Source organism: Pelobates fuscus, chromosome 4 (genome assembly GCF_036172605.1).
Source record: "Pelobates fuscus isolate aPelFus1 chromosome 4, aPelFus1.pri, whole genome shotgun sequence".
NCBI lineage: Eukaryota > Metazoa > Chordata > Amphibia > Anura > Pelobatidae > Pelobates > Pelobates fuscus.
In genome coordinates, this window is record NC_086320.1 from 8104315 (window position 1) to 8128627 (window position 24313).

At 43.8% G+C, this 24313-nt stretch overlaps 1 protein-coding gene across 1 annotated transcript in view; it reads left to right on the forward strand.

Moving 5' to 3' along the window:
- The window catches only part of FAM83H (family with sequence similarity 83 member H), a 71606-nt gene that overhangs the window by 41485 nt on the left and 5808 nt on the right, over positions 1 to 24313 (forward strand). Inside the window, exons 2-4 of the mRNA XM_063450955.1 lie at positions 9299 to 9784; positions 13108 to 13272; positions 19892 to 20016. Of these exons, the coding sequence (XP_063307025.1) occupies positions 9332 to 9784; positions 13108 to 13272; positions 19892 to 20016 (743 nt within the window). The 5' untranslated portion in view covers positions 9299 to 9331. The remainder of the gene's footprint in view (positions 1 to 9298; positions 9785 to 13107; positions 13273 to 19891; positions 20017 to 24313) is intronic.

Genomic DNA, 24313 nt, shown 5'->3' on the forward strand with positions numbered 1-24313 from the left:
AAGCCGTTTGGTTTTGCTCAATTTCTGCTGAATTCGGGCAGAAATTGGTGCTATGCGTTGTTGATGCACACACTGCACAAGCTGGGGGCCTGAGGCCTGCAAAGTGCCTGCAGAATAGCTCAGTGTCCAATTTGTTCCAATTTATGCTTAAATTGAACTGAGCCAGAGCCGCAGCCACCTTTGCAGAGAAGGAACGGTGGTAATCGTAAAAAGCGGTACCACTGTATTTGTGCCCCAGATCCACCATCTTGTGCATGTATGCATCCAACTCTGCTCTTTTCTCATGGTAAACTGACCAGTAGACATCTCTATATATCCCAAACCCCAGCACGAATTCAGGAATGGACAATTTCTTGTTCAGCCGGGGGTCTCTAGCCCTTAGTACTACTGAAATATCCCCGTATGCAAAGGTCCTGTTCTCTAGGACATCCTGGGAGGCAATGAGCAATGAGACCAGGTTAATGTCCTTGCCTTCCAGAATGTCCTTTTTTAGGTGAGATGGGACCATATGCGAGGGATTAATTGTTTCTATATCCGCAATAGATTCAAAGGAATTACCGGGCATAGTATTAGTGAGAGGGTGACTGGTAACCGTAGTATTGGCAGGGGACTGATTAGCACCACCCGCCTCCAATTTATCCAGCCTGTCACTAATTGTGCCAATGGATGCCATTAGAGAAGTCATCATGGCATGAAAAGCTGGTAATTGAGTTCCACTAGGGCCTTCCCCTGCGTCGGAGTTGTCTGTGGTAGTGTTCAGTAATCTAAACAACCATGCCTTCCTAGCAGTAGCTGGGAAAGGGATGCAGCGTCTATTGAGTTCTGCTGTGAGACGTGGGATGGTCCATGATCTTAGGGACGAAGCGCTATTCACATCTGTACCAGGAACAGGGGTACCAGGCCTAGCGGGTGTGCTGGGTAGTAAAAGTTCATCAGGGATATCAGAAGTTTGTGACATAACTGAAACATATGAAAGTGGCTTAATCAATCATCCTGTAATGAATTGGGTGGATACTGGTGGGGCTAGCTAAATACCAAGCGGTGAAACAATTTTGCTTTGTGAGAGTGACAGATGAGTCCCTGCTAGTTGCCAAGTGGCTTGAGAGGCACTATCTATGCGTGGGCCCAAGGGGAAAATGAGGCCACCGAACGTTGTGGCGGGGTGTTGGCCTCTCGGTGTCAATTAAAGCATAAGAAAGAATGGGAGTGACAGGTGAGGCCCTCTCTGTGCAACAGTGCAAGGCGGCTAGCTATGAATTGGCCTGAGGGACGTATACCTCCGAGTATGAGGATGGGGGTGTTGGCCTCGCGGGACCACTAGCCTATGGATGAAGACCAAAAAATATATACCTAATTGGCCACGTAACCTAGGACCAGTACCACTCTAAACATAGAAAGTAGTGGGTTCTGGCGTAGTACCTGATATGTGAGTCAGGCCGAGCTGTCAATGTAGAGGTAAACAGCGATTGTAATAGTATCAAGGTGTTGACCTGTGGACATGAGAATTGATATATAAACGTCTGAGTGTAAGGTAAGTAGTTTGGCCAGATCGTGGGCCCTAAATCAAAAAGAACCTACCCGACACTATGCAGAGGGTAGATTTAAACGGAAGATGATGACGGCTTTCTGTGCTTGTAAAAGCTACCGTCCGAAGTTCAAGAACCTAAAAGAGTAAATTTACAGACTTAACTAATTTAATATGTATTATTGGTCCCAAGAATAAATCATAAGTTAAATTCCAACCAACCTAGAAAGTAAATACAATTTGACACAGATGTCAGAAATCACAATTCCTAAGTACGAACCCCTGGTATAAACCTGTGTTAAAAGGTCAGAAATATCAGGTCACAACATCCAGGCTTCAACATTTCTATTTACTTCAGTAGAATTTTTTATAAGTGACTGTAATGATGTTTGTAACCAGTAGGGGCAAAATTCCCTCGGTCCCATAACTAAACTTTGGGGTTAAAGGGACACTATAGTCACCTGAACAACTTCAGCTTAATGAGGTTGTTCAGGTGAGTGCTACAGCTACCCGGAGCCTTTTTCTTGTAAGCACTGTATTTTCTGAGAAAATGCAGTGTTTACATTGGAAGCTTGGAACACTTCTTGTTGCAGTCAATCAGACGGCCACCAGAGGGACTTCCGAGTTCAGAGGCCCTAAAAAGGCCTCACGTCTGACGTATTCACGCATGGGTGAATACTTCAGACGGGCTATCAGCACACAAAGCACTGTGAACGCGCTTTGTGTGCTGAGGCTGTCAGCTCTGCTGTGGGAGTGGGGAGTGGCTAGAGCTGACAGCTGAAGCCCGAAACCACAGTGGGACTCTTTCTGTCCACAATAGTGGTTGAAGGGGGGGGGGAGGAGACCTACTCTCCTTCCCCCCCCCCCCCCGGCACCCACCCCTGGGCGGTGGGTGGGGGCCATGAAGATAATGAGGGGGGGACCTACTGTCCTCCCCCTCTCCGGCTCCCACCCCTGTGCGGCGGGTGGGGGCCCTAAAAATAACAAAATTGGGGGGGGACCTACTGTCCCCCCCGCAGCCCCCACCCCTGAGCGGTGGGTGGGGGCCCTAAAATTAAAAATAAGGGGGGACCTACTGTCCCCCCCGGCCCCCACCCCTGAGCGGTGGTTGGGGGCCCTAAAAATAACAATAGGGGGGGGACCTACTGTCCCCCCCAGCCCCCACCCCTGAGCGGTGGGTGGGGGCCCTAAAAATAACAATAGGGCCCCCACCCCTGAGCAGTGGGTGGGGGCCCTCAAAATAAGAATTGGGGGGGGGGACCTACTGTCTCCCCCCTGGCCCCCACCCCTGAGCGGCGGGTGGGGGCCCTAAAAATAACAATGGGGGGGACCTACTGTCCCCCCCGGCCCCCACCCCTGAGCGGCGGGTGGGGGCCCTAAAAATAACAATGGGGGGGAACCTACTGTCCCCCCCGGCCCCCACCCCTGAGCGGCAGGTGGGGGCCCTAAAAATAACAATGGGGGGGACCTACTGTCCCCCCCCTGGCCCCCACCCCTGAGCGGCGGGTGGGGGCCCTAAAAATAACAATGGGGGGGACCTACTGCCCCCCCCCCGGCCCCCACCCCTGAGCGGCGGGTGGGGGCCCTAAAAATAACAATGGGGGGACCTACTGTCCCCCCCCCCGGCCCCCACCCCTGAGCGGCGGGTGGGGGCCCTAAAAATAACAAGGGGGGGGACCTACTGTCCCCCCCCGGCCCCCACCCCTGAGCGGTGAATGGGGGCCCTAAATACAAAGGGGGGGGGCCCTAGTCACCCGTCCCCCCCCCCTCCAAAATAATATCTCCCTACCTACCCCCCTCACCCTAAAAATAATGAGGGGGGGACCTTTAACTAAAACCCTGTTAAAAAAAAAAAAGGAGAGATAAAAACAACTTACCATTCGATGTTTTCTTTCTTCTAAAATCTTCTTTCTTCAGCCCCCAAAAAGGCCAAATAAAAATCCATAATAACCGACGCAATAAAAAAAAAAAAAAATTAGGAGAGGAAAGAGGGACAGAGGGATTAGCGCCTAAATAGGGTTTGTAAGTGCAGCAGTGAAGTGGCGCTTGGACTGAAATCTCTGGGTGTCCAAACCGCAAATACTTTCATGTGGCTTTACAGTCAGGAATCCTGATGTGTTTTACATTGAGATTGGCAGAGAGAGCTATATGATTCGGTGTACAGTAATGTCTGGCACACAGCTCTCTTGTTCTTTCATCCTTACCACTGAAAGGGGTGTCCTGTTTCATATAACTGGGCTGATGGCGAGGTCTTTTCAGTGTGAGGGAGATCCGGCTAATTTGTCTCGTCCAGAGCCTCCATTGATTGGAACTTATATCAGTGATCCTCATTTTCTGATCTCCCTCATTGGCGGTATTCAGGTGTGTGGCTGCCTTGCAGTGAGCGGCTGGCATCCTGGACATTGCTGGTGGTGGTGAGAGTTTGTATCTGCGTATCACTGACGGCAATTTTACCTGTAAATTCAGGGAGATAATTTCTGTCTGGGTTTAATGCCACAGTGTTTGCCAGGGTTCCCTGCATGTTACAGCCAGAGCCATAAGAAAATATTGGGGTGATTTTCGGGTCTGTTTAATAAAACCCTATTTAATTCTCAGAATCCCAGAATATACACCCGTTTAGAGTGACCTTCCTCATCTCTCTTATCCGGCGTACCCACAGCCCTCACAATTATCTAATGCTAACATCCCACTCTTTATGTAACCGCCGTTTTCACTGCACCAAGGAAGCCGTGTGTGTATGTGTGTTTGTATGTATGGGTGTGTGTGTGTGTGTGTTTGTCTGTATGTGCTCCATGCTGTTAAACGCTAATATAATTTTTAAGGTGTTTTCTTTACTGATGGAAGGATGAGAACTTGCTTGAAACGTGGCTTTGCATGCAGTTTCACTCCTTCGCTCCTGTTCCTTCCATTTTATGGAACTGCTTACTTAGTCAGTCTTTACAATGAACACACTCGTGGGAGAAGCTGGGTGGATGCAAGGTTTGTCCTTGTGCATTATATGCATATAATGAGAACATTATTGGTTTGTTTAGCAGGTTTACGGGTGGAGCCCTTGCTGTATATTATGTGTTTTAGTAACCGGTATGTGTCAGTATGCAGCCTCCATGTCATTCTGTACATTCCTTTTATAAATACATCCAGTGTCACAGGTAACTCCCCAAGTAATAATCTGTGAATTCAGAGCAGACTAAATACTTCCTGTTAGATTGTAAGCTCTGCAATGCAGGGACCTCTATTGTACATAGTAATATGGAACCATAGTAATCTATAAATATATACACATACCTACGAAGCAAAACCAAGAAAGTTATGGTGGGGAAAAATTGTGATTGGAAACCCCTTCCACCTGAAGTCACTGGATAGTCAATACTTTGTTGAATACAAATTTGCACACCAATCAAGCCATAGGGCTTGCTTTTCCCATGGAAATCTCCAATTTGCAGTAATGCTACTACTGCAAAGGATTCTGGGTGGGCATATGCAAATTAGTTCAACAAAGAATCAAATTTTTGCCTCATTCCTGTCAGGGTACCTGAAGTCTCTACCTCGGAGGAGGTTAGACTTCCCGACGTCCGTTCTCTCAGCGGGGCTGATTCATCTAATCCTCACAGCTCTCATAGTCATTCCCACGCCGGCCGCGAGAACCCCACTCCCTTTTATGACACGACGCTCAGGAGCCGACGTCATGACGGCAATCACATCCCGACCTGTCAATCTGGTTCAGAACAACGAATCAGGGCTCGGCAAGGGCGGAGCCATGATTTAGAGAACCAGGGTATAAAAGAGGGATATGGGTAATGGTTCATTGCCCTGTCGTGGTTCTAGCTTGTCTGGTCCCTCAGTGCTCTTATGTTTATCGTTCTATCTGGTTTTGACTCGGCTTGTACTATCGTTCCTGTTTACCTCTCGTGTCCTTTGACCTCTGCTTGTCTCTCGCTTACCTGTCCTCTCGTTCCCTCGACCCCGGCTTGTCTCTGACTATTCTCTGCTTTCTCCTTACGTTAGTCCGGCCATTCTAAGGTCCGGTATACGTACATCTCTCCTATTCGTACTCTGCGTGTTGGATCCCTGTCCCGATCCTGACATTACGACAGGGCCATGGATCCTGCAGGTACAAACGCTCAGTTTGGTTCACCTGACTCAAGGTTTGAAGCCATGGACCATAGAATGGACCAAATGGCTCTGGCGCTGCAAGCATTACTATCCCATCCGAGTAATCAAGCAGAGGAGATTCGTACTCCATCTATCTCTCTTGCTAACACAAGGTTTCTAAAAGACATACGGTTATCCTCACAGTAATTGACAGGTTTACCAAAATGGCTCATTTTGTACCTCTGCTCAAATTGCCCTCTTCTCCCGAATTGGCTGAAATTTTCGCGAGGGAGATTTTTCGTTTACATGGGATTCCTTCTGAAATCGTTTCTGATAGAGGTTCCCAATTTGTTTCCCGGTTTTGGAGATCCTTCTGTTCCCAGCTTGGTATCAAATTAAATTTTTCCTCTGCCTATCATCCCCAGTCCAATGGGGCTGCCGAGCGCACCAACCAAAAGGTTCAACAGTTCTTGCGTTGTTTTGTTTCTGAACACCAGGACGATTGGGTCGGTCTGATTCCTTGGGCGGAGTTTGCGCACAACAACAGTGTTTGCGATTCTACTCGTTCTAGCCCCTTTTTCATGAATTATGGCTTCCATCCTTCCGTTCTTCCGTCGGCCTCCCCCTCCCAGGGGATACCGTCGGTTGATATTCATGTTGCCAATCTGAGAAAGTTGTGGGATCAGACTCGACAAATCCTTGTTCATAATTCCATGTTGTCCAAACAACACGCTGACAAACGCAGAAGGGTGGCTCCTGTATTCTCTCCGGGCGATAGGGTATGGTTGAGTACAAGAAACATCCGCTTGAAAGTTCCTTCCATGAAATTTGCTCCTCGTTTCATAGGTCCTTACAGGGTTCTGTCTCGGATAAATCCTGTTGCATATCGTCTGGCTCTTCCGCCTGCTTTACGCATCCCGAACTCCTTTCATGTTTCTTTATTGAAGCCTTTGGTATGTAACAGATTTTCCTCCACTGTGCCGTCCCCTCGTCCTGTCCAGGTTGAGGGTCAGGAGGAGTATGAGATCAATTCCATTCTCAATTCTCGGATTTCTTGGGGGAAGGTGCAATATCTTGTGGACTGGAAAGGATATGGTCCTGAAGAGAGGTCTTGGGTGGCCCAGGAGGATGTGCATGCTCCTCGCCTTCTCAGGGCTTTTCATGCTCGCTTTCCGTCTCGCCCCGGTTCCTTCCGACCGGTGGGCGTTTCTGAAGGGGGGGGTACTGTCAGGGTACCTGAAGTCTCTACCTCGGAGGAGGTTAGACTTCCCGACGTCCGTTCTCTCAGCGGGGCTGATTCATCTAATCCTCACAGCTCTCATCGTCATTCCCACGCCGGCCGCGAGAACCCCACTCCCTTTTATGACACGACGCTCAGGAGCCGACGTCATGACGGCAATCACATCCCGACCTGTCAATCTGGTTCAGAACAACGAATCAGGGCTCGGCAAGGGCGGAGCCATGATTTAGAGAACCAGGGTATAAAAGAGGGATGTGGGTAATGGTTCATTGCCCTGTCGTGGTTCTAGCTTGTCTGGTCCCTCAGTGCTCTTATGTTTATCGTTCTATCTGGTTTTGACTCGGCTTGTACTATCGTTCCTGTTTACCTCTCGTGTCCTTTGACCTCGGCTTGTCTCTCGCTTACCTGTCCTCTCGTTCCCTCGACCCCGGCTTGTCTCTGACTATTCTCTGCTTTCTCCTTACGTTAGTCCGGCCATTCTAAGGTCCGGTATACGTACATCTCTCCTATTCGTACTCTGCGTGTTGGATCCCTGTCCCGATCCTGACAATTCCATTTTAAATATGGATTCCTTTGAGTTGGTGTCTGCTGTATATAACAGCTTGGAAATACTACTCAGAAAGAGGAGCAAAGCCAGTGAACCACTCATGGGCAGCTGTTTCGTTGTTAATGCAACTCATCAGCATGAGGTTGGTTACTGGCTTGCTCGTGAGGCTTGGTGGTGTAGCGGACTACGGGTAACCCGGCCGGTTACCTCTGCTATTGCCTTTCTTTAGCCACTCTGGAACCCTTAAAACAAGCAGGCAACCCTTTCCCCCAGTAACTGGACAACACACAGCTCTGGGAGTACAACTGCACTGAACTCCTGTTTATTGGGTTACACATGACTTTTATGCACAGGCCCCATGCAAGGGGTTTCCAACCCAACCCCCCAGGGAAATCCCTCCCATGATCTTCTGTGCCTGAGAGGCAATTTAGTCCCCTCGCTGGTACAGAGAAATCCTTTTATGCAAAAGCTCCATGCAAGGGGTTTCCAACCCAACCCAAATTCCTCTTTGAAACTGGGACCCCCCACAGAGCTACTCTGCAAGGTGTGAGAAGTCCCACATGAGTGGCCTGGAAGTCTGATTATTGTACAAACCAACTCTCACATCTGCCATATGTCTTGATTCCCTTTTAGATAATTACTCCCTTGATATGAATATTCATTAGCTTTCAATACCATATCCAACAGAGACCCCAATACCCACAGATCAATAACCAAGACTTATTTCTATTACATTTAAATGGGACAAGCACAATATTCTAATCCGCCTAAACAGGAGTTGTGAACAAGGGGACCACACAGATAAGGGGACCCCCAGCATGATGACCCGAAAACAATAGGAAGGCAAGAAAGGGGACCATGGAGTCATGGTACTCCGTGATGACAGTCCATCACAGGCAGTACTTGCAAAGCAAAAACCAAGAAAGTTATGCATTAACAATAAAACAGCTGCCCATGAGTGGTTCACTGGCTTTGCTCCTCTTCCCGAGTTGTGTTTCCAAGCTGTTGTATACAGCAAACACAGACTCAAAGGAATCCATATAGTAAGGGGATGGAATTTTTTTGCTTTGTATGTGTGGCAGCTTGGTCTTCCCTAACCAGAGTCTCTTCTTTCTGGTGATGTAGTTGGTATGCAGAAAAGGGTGCGGGGAGACGGCGCCTGTAGAATTGTTCTCAAATCCAGTGATATATAAAATGAACAGAAAAACATATAGTGTAGTATATAAATCCTGGTGGAGTATGAAAAACAGAAATGCACTTACAATATTCTGGAGTTTATGTTCAACTCCAGATTGATACGCATTTACGGAATAATCCCCATCTGTGGATATATTAGTAGATCCCGGTGCTTCTTGATAAGTATTGGTCCCAGGCTTTGAATTGTTGTACCACTGGTGGGTCTTATGTCTTATGGCTTCTTAATCTTATGTCTTATGGCTTGATTGGTGTGCAAATTTGTGTTTACCAAAGTATTGACTATTCATACCTAAATAGATACCTACACATATCTACATATACACACACAGGGCTTACATTTTCCAGTCTTAGGCTCGTAGCCAGGCTTTAAAAGTAACTAGCCACTGCAAGCCATATTATACCCTCCAAGCTTGAATTTCTACTCGCAAGACTCGCCAATGGCTGGTGGTGAGTGAATTATTTGTGTGACCACTGGTTTTAGGACAGTTTGAGGGAGGGGTGAGGAGGCGTGGGACCTAGTCCAAGTAACCCACATAGTCTGGGCTGGGATTACTGTTGTCAGTGAATTAAAACAAAGCCGTAAATTCGTTCTGTGTTACTGTAAAAGTTTCATATGTGATCTGAGCAGCGTATGGCACATACTAACTGTAAATGTGCATGGTCCTAATTATCAGTGATTTCTACTCCTTTTTTATAGGTCCCTTCTGTACCCTCCCTCTGGTGTAGACCCATGGCACACCGATCTCAGAGCTCCTCGCAGGGGGACAATCCCTTGGACCCCAACTACCTCCCCCCACATTATAAGGAGTATTACCGCATTGCCATTGATGTACTAACAGAGGATGGACCCGATGGCTATGAGAGATTTCTCGTTGATGAAGGTGCTCCGGACTTCTTATGTCATTCTGAGATTGATCATATCACCAACAATCTTCAAAGACCACCAGAGCCCACCCAAGAAAGCCTGTACGCAGATACTGTCTATACTGAGGAGGAAGCCGATGGCTCGTCAGGGACTTACTGGCCAATGCACTCTGACACTGCGGCCCCAGAGCTGGATCTTGGCTGGCCCACCATTTACGGCTTTCAGGGGACCGAGGTGACAACCTTGATTCATCCTGCCCCCTCTGACAATCCCACAATAAAAGATGAAGTCCGTAGGATGATCAGATCTGCACAGCAGGTAGGTTTAAATAAAATCACCAAAAAATGGAAATCAAAATTTTTTTTTAATTCTTTAATTATGAATGTAGGACACTATAAACCTGGATGTTAAAACACTGGTTAACTGATTGCAGACAGAAATCAGGGGTAAAATTATTCGAGGAAGATTTATTTACTAAATACCACACTGTAGTGAATTGAAACCCAAACTGCAATGTTTAGGATAATTATAAAGAAGTTCTAACTCTGTACTCACGGCTTAGATATTTTTTTGTCTGAAGTTTGCAGTTCAGTTTCAGTTGATTATAAACTAGCCCAAACAGTGCCAACAAGCAGTCACGTTACATAGGGAGATGATAGGGTACACAAAGACCCTCTGATATACTATTTAATAATAGTGATAGTGAGTCTGCCTATCTTAATAAATCAGAGCACACACTAAAATATGGCAAGTCTTTAATAATGGATATACTTTATATTACAACCAGGAGTATTGTTTCAATATACGTAAATTGTCAAAAATCAACATTATAAAATAAAGAACGTCCACAGTAATCACACTATCCTCACATATTGTGTTGTAAGTCCAGCGTAATGTGCTATGGGATCCCTTGGACACCTTCACAGCAGGATATTTACAACAGGGGCCCCAAATATTCACAGGGATGTTTCTCCCCTTCGTCCCATTTGGGAATTAACATGGAAATTCCACATTTTAGGACAAAATAACAACATTGATAGTATTCCAGTGGGGCTATGTCTCCTTTTAAGTATGATAATCCGTTTTCTAAAAAATAAATTTTACTTGATTTGCTCCTTCTTACCTTCAAAGCAACACTGAGTGTCAAAGCATTTCTTAAAGGAACACTATAGTCACCTATACAACTTTAGCTTAATGAAGCAGTTTTGGTGTATAGATCATGCCTCTCAAGTTTCACTGCTCAATTCGCTGCCATTTAGGAGTTAAATCACTTTGTTTCTGTTTATGCAGCCCTAGCCACACCTCCCCTGGCTCTGATTGACAGCCTGCATAAAAATAAAACTGGTTTCACTTTCAAACAGAAGTCATTTACCTTAAACAATTGTATCTCTTGCTCTGTAAATTGAACTTTAATCACAGGAGACTCTTGCAGGGTCTAGCACGCTATTAACATAGCAGGGGATAAGAAAATCGAAATTAAACAGCAATAAACTTGCAATAAAGGAAGGATAAACTTTAGATGACTCTTTACAGGAAGTGTTTAGGACGTCCCATGCAGAGAGGTGTGACTAGGGTTTATAAACAGTGATTTAACTCCTAAATGACAGAGAATTGAGCAGTGAGACTGCAGACACACGATTTGTACACCAAAACTGCTTCATCAAGCTAAAGCTGTTTTGGTGACTATAGTGTCCCTTTAATGCAATACTGCCATCTTTTTGGCATGTCCTACTATCCGCCTGGTGTGCCCTACCATTCTCTGTCCTGTTCCTGATGTACCCTACCATAATTGCTCCTGTTCCTGTCATTCTCCTGGTGTGCCTTACCACCCTCTGTCCTGTTTCTGCTATCCTCCTGGTGTACCCTACCATCCTCTGTCCTGTTTCTGTCATTCTCCTGGTGTGCCCTACCATCCTCTGTCCTGTTTCTGCTATCCTCCTGGTGTGCCCTACCATCCTCTGTCCTGTTTCTGCTATCCTCCTGGTGTGTCCTACCATCCTCTGTCCTGTTCCTGCTATCCTCCTGGTGTACCCTACCATCCTCTGTCCTGTTGCTGTCATTCTCCTGGTGTGCCCTACCATTCTCTGTCCTGTTTCTGCTATCCTCCTGGTGTGCCCTACCATCCTCTGTCCTGTTTCTGTCATTTTCCTGCTGTGCCCTACCATCCTCTTTCCTGTTTCTGTCATTCTCCTGGTGTGCCCTACCATCCTCTGTCCTGTTCCTGCTATCCTCCTGGTGTGTCCTACCATCCTCTGTCCTGTTCCTGCTATCCTCCTGGTGTGTCCTACCATCCTCTATCCCGTTCCTGCTATCCTCCTGGTGTACCCTACCATCCTCTGTCCTGTTTCTGTCATTCTCCTGGTGTGCCCTACCACCATCTGTCCTGTTCCTGCTATCCTCCTGGTGTGCCCTACCATCCTCTGTCCTGTTCCTGCTATCCTCCTGGTGTGCCCTACCATCCTCTGTCCTGTTTCTGTCATTCTCCTGGTGTGTCCTACCATCCTCTGTCCTGTTCCTGCTATCCTCCTGGTGTGCCATACCATCCTCTGTCCTGTTCCTGCTATCCTCCTGGTGTGCCCTACCATCCTCTGTCCTGTTCCTGTCATTCTCCTGGTGTGCCCTACCATCCTCTGTCCTGTTTCTGTCATTCTCCTGGTGTGTCCTACCATCCTCTGTCCTGTTCCTGCTATCCTCCTGGTGTGCCATACCATCCTCTGTCCTGTTCCTGCTATCCTCCTGGTGTGCCCTACCATCCTCTGTCCTGTGTCTGTCATTCTCCTGGTGTACCCTACCATCCTCTGTCCTGTTTCTGTCATTTTCCTGTTGTGCCCTACCATCCTCTGTCCTCTTTCTGTCATTCTCCTGGTGTGCCCTACCATCCTCTGTCCTCTTTATGTCATTCTCCTGGTGTGTCCTACCATCCTCTGTCCTGTTCCTGCTATCCTCCTGGTGTGCCCTACCATCCTCTGTCCTCTTTCTGTCATTCTCCTGGTGTGCCCTACCATTCTCTGTCCTGTTCCTGCTATCCTCCTGGTGTGCCCTACCATCCTCTGTCCTGTTCCTGCTATCCTCCTGATGTGTCCTACCATCCTCTGTCCTGTTCCTGTCATTCTCATGGTGTGTCCTGTTCCTGTCATTCTCCTACATGACCTGCCACCCTCTTTCCTCTTCCTACCATTCTCCTTGTGCTTTCTGTTATCTACCTGCCTCTTCCTGTTATCCTTTTTCCTCTCCTTGGCATCCTCCTTTCTCTTCCTGCCATCGTCCTGATGTGTCCTCCAGTAAACCATACTACTGGCATCTCTTAGTAATCGTCTGACATGCACATGCTGAGTACTGAGAGCTGAAGGAGCCAGGACATTTTTTTTGTCATCTCTCTGTCCAAATACAATAAAGCTCTCTAAAATATTTCTAATTATAATTGAATAAACCTCTGTAGCTATTTACCGGCACCAGCGTCTTATAAAAAACATGTAAAGGCATCTTCCTATTGTAATGATGTCAATAAAGGCCCTGTGTTATTAAGCAGGGCGTTCGTTTTGTTAAGTAAATGTAGGCTGTCTCTTCATTGTGTACAGTCTGTATTAAACAGATGCATTTTTTTCTCTCTGTGATAATATGTTACTTTCTTTCCACGTGAGGTCATTGCCATCGTCATGGACATCTTTACAGATGTGGACATTTTGAGTGAACTATTGGATGCTGCCGGCCGACGCGTTCCTGTTTACATCATCCTGGATGAAATGAACTCTCAGCACTTTCTAGACATGGCATCCAAGTGCCGTGTTAATCTGAACTACGTGGAGGTGAGTGCAAGCCCCCTGGGAGGAAGGGATCAAAGGGTAAATGGATGGAATCAGAGCAGACCGACATACCAGGTGGTGTGATGGGCTAGTAACATACCAGGTGGTGTGATGGGCTAGTAACATACCAGGTGGAGTGATGGGCTAGTAACATACCAGGTGGAGTGATGGGCTAGTAACAGACAGGTGGTGTGATGGGCTAGTAACAGACAGGTGGTGTGATGGGCTAGTAACATACAGGTGGTGTGATGGGCCAGATGGTGTGGTGGTCTAGTAACATACTGGGGGTGTGATAGGCTAGTTACATACTGGGTGTGCGATGGGCTAGTAACATTCAGGTGGCATGATCGGTTAGCTGCAAAACAGGTGACCGGTGGCATGATAACTTAGTACCATAGCAGAAGGCGTGACAGGCGAAAGGGATGCTGCTGGAAGCGTGACAGGCGAGGGACGCTGCAGGAGGCGTGACAGGCGAGGGACGCTGCAGATGATTTCAGATATTTTTCAGTATACAGCTAAATGAGGAAGTACATGTACATGTTTCAGGGTCAGTGACTCATTTATTACAACCATCTTTCCTATAGCAGTTGTTAATACTAAACGATATACAACTTCCACCTCCACACCCGTGGAAAAAATAAAATATTAACTTAGCTTTTGGGTACTTGCTTCCCTTAAGTTACCTCCCAATGCGGTAACTATGTACAAAATCTTATAAAATAAAAAACGATCAGGGATCCAGCTTGTACCACTAAAATGGAAACATAAAATGCAACATGTAATACAGTTACAACTTTAAACACTCGCTTCACATTTCAAGGTTACACTCACAGGATGACAAATTAAATCAGGCCCTCAAGGTGCCTCCCCTAGATAGGGGGGATTTTCTTTGCTGATTACCACGCCAAATCCGGTTATAAGGAAGTCCACACACTCCCAATGGTCGGGTTTAGAAAAGATTTATTGGCTTTTAAAAATTATTATGTATATACACTAAATAAAAGATAAATAATAGATAACGGTCCTACGCGTTTCGTTCCCCTTATTGAACTTCCTCAGGGACCAAAAATAAAAATAACAGTAAAATATAAAATCACATACACTGCCAACAAAGTGACAAATGCACAAATAAGCCTAACAACCCCCTCCCTCTCCTTCCCTTAAATATGGTGGAGCTGGAAGTCCATTGGTGGTGTGGTGGGTGTTGTTCAATCTTCTTCCTTTGATTGGGCTTCCTCCTCTCCATTAATCATCATGTAGAGTTGTCCCAGCTGTTGATTTTCTTTTTTCGCGGTCAAAATCCACTTTCGGCGTTTACTTCCGGTCTTGCGCACATCCGTGCGTTCCACTTACGGTAGTCCTTAATTATGATGGCCGTGCGTTTCATTCAACCCAGTTCAAAACGTTCATATCACTGCCATCTAGTGGTCGCCAGAGGGATTACCCCAATTTTAACATGATATTGCAGTCCACAGTATGCATTATAGAAAAGGAAAACAACGTTAAGATTCATTCCTATACTCTGAAAATACTATGTTTAGTACCTTTAGTTCCATACTTGCTCATCAGCCAACAATTGTCCTTCTAATAAGTACGGTAAATGAATTTATTTAACTATATATTTATTTTTTGTTTTATTATTTACTATTTTATTATTTTTATTTATGAACTAATTAATTACATTCACATTAATCAGTCTAGTATGTCTCATATAACAGGACATTGTATACTGATATCCACCTACATACATAGTGGGTTGGTTAATTACATTCACACCAATTCATCTGATATGTCATATATAACAGGACATTGTGTGCTGATGTTCATTTGCATGCATCATAAAACATACCCATAATTTTGGCCATTTGCATAACATATAAAATATACTCCCTTTCTTTCCTATTTTAGATTGTGTATATTAACTTATGTTTCTATTATTGTGAGTGTTTTAATTTTTATTTTGCCTCTTCTCCTGTGTTCTTTTTAATATTTTATTTTATTTCCTGTTTTTTTTCATATTGTATATAATGATTGTGTTGCATTTTTTTATATTACAATTCTCATATTAGAATCACATTTTTATTTTATTTTTATTTATTTATTTTTTTAATTTCTATTTTATATATTTCTTTTGATTTTTTTTCTGATTTTTTTCTGAGGTCACTACCAATGTTTCTATCAGTGTCACCACCCTTTCAACAGGTTATATCAGCTAGCCCAGGAAACACACTAAAACACACTCATTCGCCATTAGACTCAGCTGCAGTGGTCATAGCAGCAGCTTGCCTAGGAAGATTTTCCTGAAATAGTTGTATTGCCATACGGGATTTTCTGGTTTGGGCAGTTAGCTAGTCAGCAAGGACATGACTGCCCTATATTAACCCTTCCATCTTAATATCCTAATGTCACTGCGATGTCCCATATTACAGATAAGGATTATGGCCCACAGGAGAGAATAATTGTTTCATGGCAGAAAGTGACCTATTTCTGTGAAATACACGAATGCTACTAAATAGCGGAAAATGGTGGATTACAGCATCACATAAACCTTCAATGTTTCCGCCCTACATTTATCTCCTTTAACATCAATTTCCACTATTTTGAATGCACACGTTTTTCCATTTTCATATTTACATTCTCTTTGTATTTCCAATACTTTTCCAGCCATATTGTACTTCTGTTCTAGTAGTGCCCATATGTGTAACTGACCCCCGAGGCTGTCCAATCAGCTTTAAATAGATAAAATAAATGAGGTCCAGGCACTCAGGATTGCTGCATGATGGCAGGTTTATTGGGATAAAAAGTGCAACGATTCGGCCTACACAGAGGCCTTGATCAAGCCGAGAATGAAACGTTGCACTTTTTGTTCCAATAAACCTGCCTTCCTGCAGCAATTCCTGAGTGCCCGGACCTAATTTATTTTATCTACTAAACTGGGTTTGGCCAACCCTGGAACTGATAATCACCTGAATTCGGTAACTCTCACACCGCTTTACACGGTAACTCTCATACCGCTTTACACGGTAACTCACACAGCTTTATGCGGTAACTCACACCTCTTTACGGGGTAACTCACACAACTTTAGCGGTAACTCACACACCTTTCCGCGGTAACTCACACAGCTTTACGGGGTAACTCTTATACTGCTTTACACGGTTACTCTCACACTGCTTTACACGGGAACTCTCTCACACCGCTTTACACGGTAACTCTCTCACACCGCTTTACACGGTAACTCTCTCACACCGCTTTACACGGTAACTCTCTCACACCGCTTTACACGGTAACTCTCTCACACCGCTTTACACGGTAACTCTCTCACACCGCTTTACACGGTAACTCTCTCACACCGCTTTACACGGTAACTCTCTCACACCGCTTTACACAGTAACTCTCTCACACCGCTTTACACGGTAACTCTCTCACACCGCTTTACACGGTAACTCTCTCACACCGCTTTACGCGGTAACTCTCTCACACTGCTTTACGCGGTAACTCTCATACTGCTTTACACGGTAACTCTCATACTGCTTTACACGGTAACTCTCATACTGCTTTACACGGTAACTCTCATACTGCTTTACACGGTAACTCTCATACTGCTTTACACGGTAACTCTCATACTGCTTTACACCGCTTTACACGGTAACTCTCATACTGCTTTACACGGTAACTCTCATACTGCTTTACACGGTAACTCTCATACTGCTTTACACGGTAACTCTCATACTGCTTTACACGGTAACTCTCATACTGCTTTACACGGTAACTCTCATACTGCTTTACACGGTAACTCTCATACTGCTTTTCACCGCTTTACACGGTAACTCTCATACTGCTTTACACGGTAACTCTCATACTGCTTTACACGGTAACTCTCATACTGCTTTTCACTGCTTTACACGGTAACTCTCATACTGCTTTACACCGCTTTACACTGTAACTCTCATACTGCTTTACACGGTAACTCTCATACTGCTTTTCACCGCTTTACACGGTAACTCTCATACTGCTTTACACGGTAACTCTCATACTGCTTTACACAGTAACTCTTATACTGCTTTACACGGTAACTCTCATACTGCTTTACACCGCTTTACACGGTAACTCTCATACTGCTTTTCACCGCTTTACACGGTAACTCTTATACTGCTTTTCACTGCTTTACACGGTAACTCTCATACTGCTTTACACGGTAACTCTCATACTGCTTTACACGGTAACTCTCATACTGCTTTTTACCGCTTTACACGGTAACTCTCATACTGCTTTTTACCGCTTTACACGGTAACTCTCATACTGCTTTTCACTGCTTTACACGGTAACTCTCATACTGCTTTACGCGGTAACTCTCATACTGCTTTTCACCGCTTTACGCGGTAACTCTCATACTGCTTTTCACTGCTTTACACGGTAACTCTCATACTGCTTTACGCGGTAACTCTCATACTGCTTTTCACTGCTTTACGCGGTAACTCTCATACTGCTTTTCACTGCTTTACGCGGTAACTCTCATACTGCTTTACACAGTAACTCTCATACTGCTTTACACAGTAACTCTCATACTGCTTTACACGGTAACTCTCATACTGCTTTACACCGCTTTACACGGTAACTCTCATGCTGCTTTACACGGTAACTCTCATACTGCTTTACACGGTAACTCTCATACTGCTTTACACGGTAACTCTCATACTGCTTTACACGGTAACTCTCATACTGCTTTACACGGTAACTCTCATACTGCTTTTCACCGCTTTACACGGTAACTCTCATACTGCTTTACACGGTAACTCTCATACTGCTTTACACGGTAACTCTCATACTGCTTTTCACTGCTTTACACGGTAACTCTCATACTGCTTTACACCGCTTTACACTGTAACTCTCATACTGCTTTACACGGTAACTCTCATACTGCTTTTCACCGCTTTACACAGTAACTCTCATACTGCTTTACACGGTAACTCTCATACTGCTTTTCACCGCTTTACACGGTAACTCTCATACTGCTTTACACGGTAACTCTCATACTGCTTTACACAGTAACTCTTATACTGCTTTACACGGTAACTCTCATACTGCTTTACACCGCTTTACACGGTAACTCTCATACTGCTTTTCACCGCTTTACACGGTAACTCTTATACTGCTTTTCACTGCTTTACACGGTAACTCTCATACTGCTTTACACAGTAACTCTCATACTGCTTTACACGGTAACTCTCATACTGCTTTACACGGTAACTCTCATACTGCTTTACACGGTAACTCTCATACTGCTTTTTACCGCTTTACACGGTAACTCTCATACTGCTTTTCACCGCTTTACGCGGTAACTCTCATACTGCTTTTCACTGCTTTACGCGGTAACTCTCATACTGCTTTTCACTGCTTTACGCGGTAACTCTCATACTGCTTTACACAGTAACTCTCATACTGCTTTACACGGTAACTCTCATACTGCTTTACACGGTAACTCTCATACTGCTTTACACGGTAACTCTCATACTGCTTTACACGGTAACTCTCATACTGCTTTACACGGTAACTCTCATACTGCTTTACACCGCTTTACACGGTAACTCTCATGCTGCTTTACACGGTAACTCTCATACTGCTTTTCACCGCTTTACACGGTAACTCTCATACTGCTTTACACGGTAACTCTCATACTGCTTTACACGGTAACTCTCATACTGCTTTACACGGTAACTCTCATACTGCTTTACACGGTAACTCTCATACTGCTTTTTACCGCTTTACACGGTAACTCTCATACTGCTTTACACGGTAACTCTCATACTGCTTTTCACCGCTTTACACGGTAACTCTTATACTGCTTTACGCGGTAACTCTCATACTGCTTTTCACCGCTTTACACGGTAACTCTCATACTGCTTTTCACCGCTTTACACGGTAACTCTCATACTGCTTTTCACCGCTTTACACGGTAACTCTTATACTGCTTTTCACTGCTTTACGCGGTAACTCTCATACTGCTTTACACAGTAACTCTCATACTGCTTTACGCGGTAACTCTCATACTGCTTTTCACCGCTTTACACGGTAACTCTCATACTGCTTTTCACCGCTTTACACGGTAACTCTTATACTGCTTTTCACTGCTTTACACGGTAACTCTCATACTGCTTTTCACTGCTTTACACGGTAACTCTCATACTGCTTTTCACTGCTTTACACGGTAACTCTCATACTGCTTTTCACCACTTTACACGGTAACTCTCATACTGCTTTTCACTGCTTTACACGGTAACTCTCATACTGCTTTTCACCACTTTACACGGTAACTCTCATACTGCTTTTCACTGCTTTACACGGTAACTCTCATACTGCTTTTCACCGCTTTACACGGTAACTCTCATACTGCTTTTCACTGCTTTACACGGTAACTCTCATACTGCTTTTCACCGCTTTACACGGTAACTCTCATACTGCTTTTCACTGCTTTACACGGTGACTCTCATACTGCTTTTCATGGTAACTCTCATACTGCTTTTCACGGTAACTCTCATACTGCTTTACACGGTAACTCTCAGACTGCTTTTCACCGCTTTACACGGTAACTCTCATGCTGGTATATGTTGATCTGTGTTTCAGTTCCTGAGGGTTCGGACAGTATCTGGCCAGACGTATTTCTGCCGGACGGGCACCACCTTTAAGGGGAATCTGCTGGAGAAGTTTCTGTTGGTGGACTGCACAGTAGTACTGAGTGGGACTTACAGGTGTGGCAATTTTTTTGTCTGCTGTTATAATCATCCCCAGTTCAGGGGTATTTTATTATATCCTATGTGATCTTCCCATCCTATGCTGGCTCATTATTAGATAGCGCTCTCTGGGCAAAAGGGCTTTTGGGTAAATTACAATCCATATTTGAAATATTTCCATTGACCAATTACTAAACCTTCCTGTTTTATCCCAGTTATCAACATAAAATCACAGGAAGAGCTCTACTGAAAAATGGGTAATAAGTGTGTGGTTTATAAGGTACAGGGTGATCTTAAAGGAAGAGAATCTGTCCCCATACCAGCTATATACATGTAATACAAAATAAGAAATGATCCCAAGGCACACCACGGTTTTGCACATAAAGAGAGTATTTATTCGTGCATAGAAAATACAACAAGATATTATTATAGCAGAGAGAAAGTGCATAGTATAGTGCTAAACCAGTATATAGTACCAAAACCACAATGTAAGTAAAGTGCTAAATGCAAAAACCCATTAAAAAAGGAATACTGACCAAGAGCAGGAAAAATGAAACCCCAACGTTTTCTTCCTCTGGGGACCTAATATGATATGCAGGAATAAATACTCTTTTATGTGCAAAACCGTGGTGTGCCTTGGGATCATTTCTTAGGTTTTATCACCCCAGTTATCCCCTGTTCCCAGTCTAGTTTAGCCGAATCATTCAGACACAATCTATGTGATAATTTTAAGTGAGAGGGGTTATAAATGATCTTAGCCTCTCTATATTGTGTCCTACCTAAACAGTCTTTCCAGACAAACATGAATGAATGTGGTAATAAGGTTTAATGTTAATGTTTGACCGACTTGAAAAAGATTGCTCTTCTCTTTGTATTTAACGGCTTATGGTTATTGGGTGGCATTCACCTTATTGTGCCCTTATCTTGGCTTTTCATTTGTTATATAATTCTCCAGATAGATCCCATACTTTAATCATTATAACATGCAGCGTGTTATGTAATCTAAGAGATAACAGAATTTAATATTTTATATCCTGCACCATGTTATTATAATCTAAGATATCCCATAGTTTAATGTTTTATATCGTGCACCGTGTTAATATAATCTGAGAGATCCCATAGTTTAATGTTTGATATCGTGCACCGTGTTAATATAATCTGAGAGATCCCATAGTTTAATGTTTTATATCTTGCACCGTGTTAATATAATCTGAGAGATCCCATAGTTTAATGTTTGATATCATGCACCGTGTTAATATAATCTGAGAGATCCCATAGTTTAATGTTTTATATCGTGCACCGTGTTAATATAATCTGAGAGATTCCATAGTTTAATGTTTGATATCATGCACCGTGTTAATATAATCTGAGAGATCCCATAGTTTAATGTTTTATATCGTGCACCGTGTTAATATAATCTGAGAGATCCCATAGTTTAATGTTTGATATCATGCACCATGTTATTATAATCTGAGAGATCCCATAGTTTAATGTTTGATATCATGCACCGTGTTAATATAATCTGAGAGATCCCATAGTTTAATGTTTGATATCGTGCACCGTGTTAATATAATCTGAGAGATCCCATAGTTTAATGTTTTATATCGTGCACCGTGTTAATATAATCTGAGAGATCCCATAGTTTAATGTTTGATATCATGCACCATGTTATTATAATCTGAGAGATCCCATAGTTTAATGTTTGATATCATGCACCGTGTTAATATAATCTGAGAGATCCCATAGTTTAATGTTTGATATCGTGCACCGTGTTAATATAATCTGAGAGATCCCATAGTTTAATGTTTTATATCGTGCACCGTGTTAATATAATCTGAGAGATCCCATAGTTTAATGTTTGATATCATGCACCATGTTATTATAATCTGAGAGATCCCATAGTTTAATGTTTTATATCTTGCACCGTGTTAATATAATCTGAGAGATCCCATAGTTTAATGTTTGATATCATGCACCGTGTTAATATAATCTGAGAGATCCCATAGTTTAATGTTTTATATCGTGCACCGTGTTAATATAATCTGAGAGATTCCATAGTTTAATGTTTGATATCATGCACCGTGTTAATATAATCTGAGAGATCCCATAGTTTAATGTTTTATATCGTGCACCGTGTTAATATAATCTGAGAGATCCCATAGTTTAATGTTTGATATCATGCACCATGTTATTATAATCTGAGAGATCCCATAGTTTAATGTTTGATATCATGCACCGTGTTAATATAATCTGAGAGATCCCATAGTTTAATGTTTGATATTGTGCACCGTGTTAATATAATCTGAGAGATCCCATAGTTTAATGTTTTATATCGTGCACCGTGTTAATATAATCTGAGAGATCCCATAGTTTAATGTTTGATATCATGCACCATGTTATTATAATCTGAGAGATCCCATAGTTTAATGTTTGATATCATGCACCGTGTTAATATAATCTGAGAGATCCCATAGTTTAATGTTTTACATCGTGCACCGTGTTAATATAATCTGAGAGATTCCATAGTTTAATGTTTTATATCATGCACCGTGTTAATATAATCTGAGAGATTCCATAGTTTAATGTTTTATATCATGCACCGTGTTAATATAATCTGAGGGATCCGAGAGTTTGAAGGGGTCATGGAGGTAGTAGTCTTTCAGCTTGAAACACTGCACATACTGAGATATTCTTAAAGGATCACTATAGTGTCAGGAAAACAAAGCGGTTTTCCTGACACTATAGTGCCCTGAGGGTGCCCCCACCCTCAGGGTCCCCCTCCCGTGGCTCTGAAGGGGTTAAAACCTGTTCAGCAGTCTACCTTAATCCAGCGCCGGGCTCCCTTGGCGCTGGTGACCTCTCCTCTCACTCCGACGTCAGCTCCCCCTGCCAACGTCACAGGAGCAAAGTGTCCAGAGGAAAGCATTTCTCAATGCTTTCCTATGGACGCTCTGCGCGATGGAGACATAATATGCCTCCAGCGTCGCGGATGCGCCTCTAGTGGCTGTCCGGAAGACAGCCACTAGAGGCTGGTTTAACCCCAAATGTAAATATAGCAGTTTCTCTGAAACTGCTATGTTTGCATCTGAAGGTTTAAAACCTGAGGGACCTGGCATTGAGCTGAAGTGGTCTGGGTGACTATAGTGTCCCTTTAATTGTGTGCTAGGGACTAGTTGCACCCTCAGCCACACCTTTTATTACAGGTTTCACACGCATTGAGAGGGGGACCTTCTACACAATATCCAGTAGGGCAGGGCTTGACAAATTTGTGTGGAATCTAAGAGCCAGCTGAAAATGTTAGGAGACAGTTTTTTGGGGTTTTTTTTTTTGGTTTTTTTTAAACTGTTTCATTTTCAAAAACAAAAATACAATTCTTAAGGGGACACTATAGTTACAAGAACCACTACAGCTTAATGTAGTAGTTCTGGTGCCTGTAACCTGTCCCTGCAGGCTTTTCAGTGTAAACACAGCCTTTTCAGAGGAAAAGGCAGTGTTTACATTGCTGCCTAGTAACAGCCCTAGTGACAGTCTCTCAGACAGCCGTTAGAGGTGATTCATTGGCCTATTGGAAAGCTTTGGCTTGGCTGATATCATCAATATTGATTATCTCAGCCATGGCGACACAGGCACGGCATGGGTAAAAAGGTTATTTAAAACACCTTTCCAATGTAATCAGTGGTGGGGGGGGAGGTGCAGGTCACTTTAACAGACGCATTCACAGACAGACAGACACACACTCACTGATTTGACAAACACTTACATCGGCAAGAACAGCAGGAAGATTACAGCTCCCTCTTACACCCGTCTCCATTATCCCTGGATCCACTCGCCTCCGCTTCTGGAACGCCCATGTGCTAGGAGAAAAATCCTAGAAGAAAATACCTGGCTCCTGGGATTTGTCGAGCCCCGCAATAGGACATATAACATCTGATATGGCCCCCCTCTCAAAAGGGGTAAAGTAACACTTGAAATATACGTTTACATCCCATAGCTGTATCCCTTAGATCATATTTAAATAGTTTACGATATGCACCTCCTTAACCCCTTAAGGACCAAACTTCTGGAATAAAAGGGAATCATGACATGTCATACATGTCATGTGTCCTTAAGGGGTTAAATATACTCGCTGACATCCCACAGTTTTTATAAGCTGAAAGATATAAAATATGCACTCAAAGAGACTCTTGAGAAGATAAGACTATTATTATGTGTGTGTGTATATTGTGTGTGTATCTATATATATAATAAACTCACATTTATTTCAGCCCTAGGAGATTCTCTTCACTGTAGGCCCAATCTAAATCCTGTGATGTCA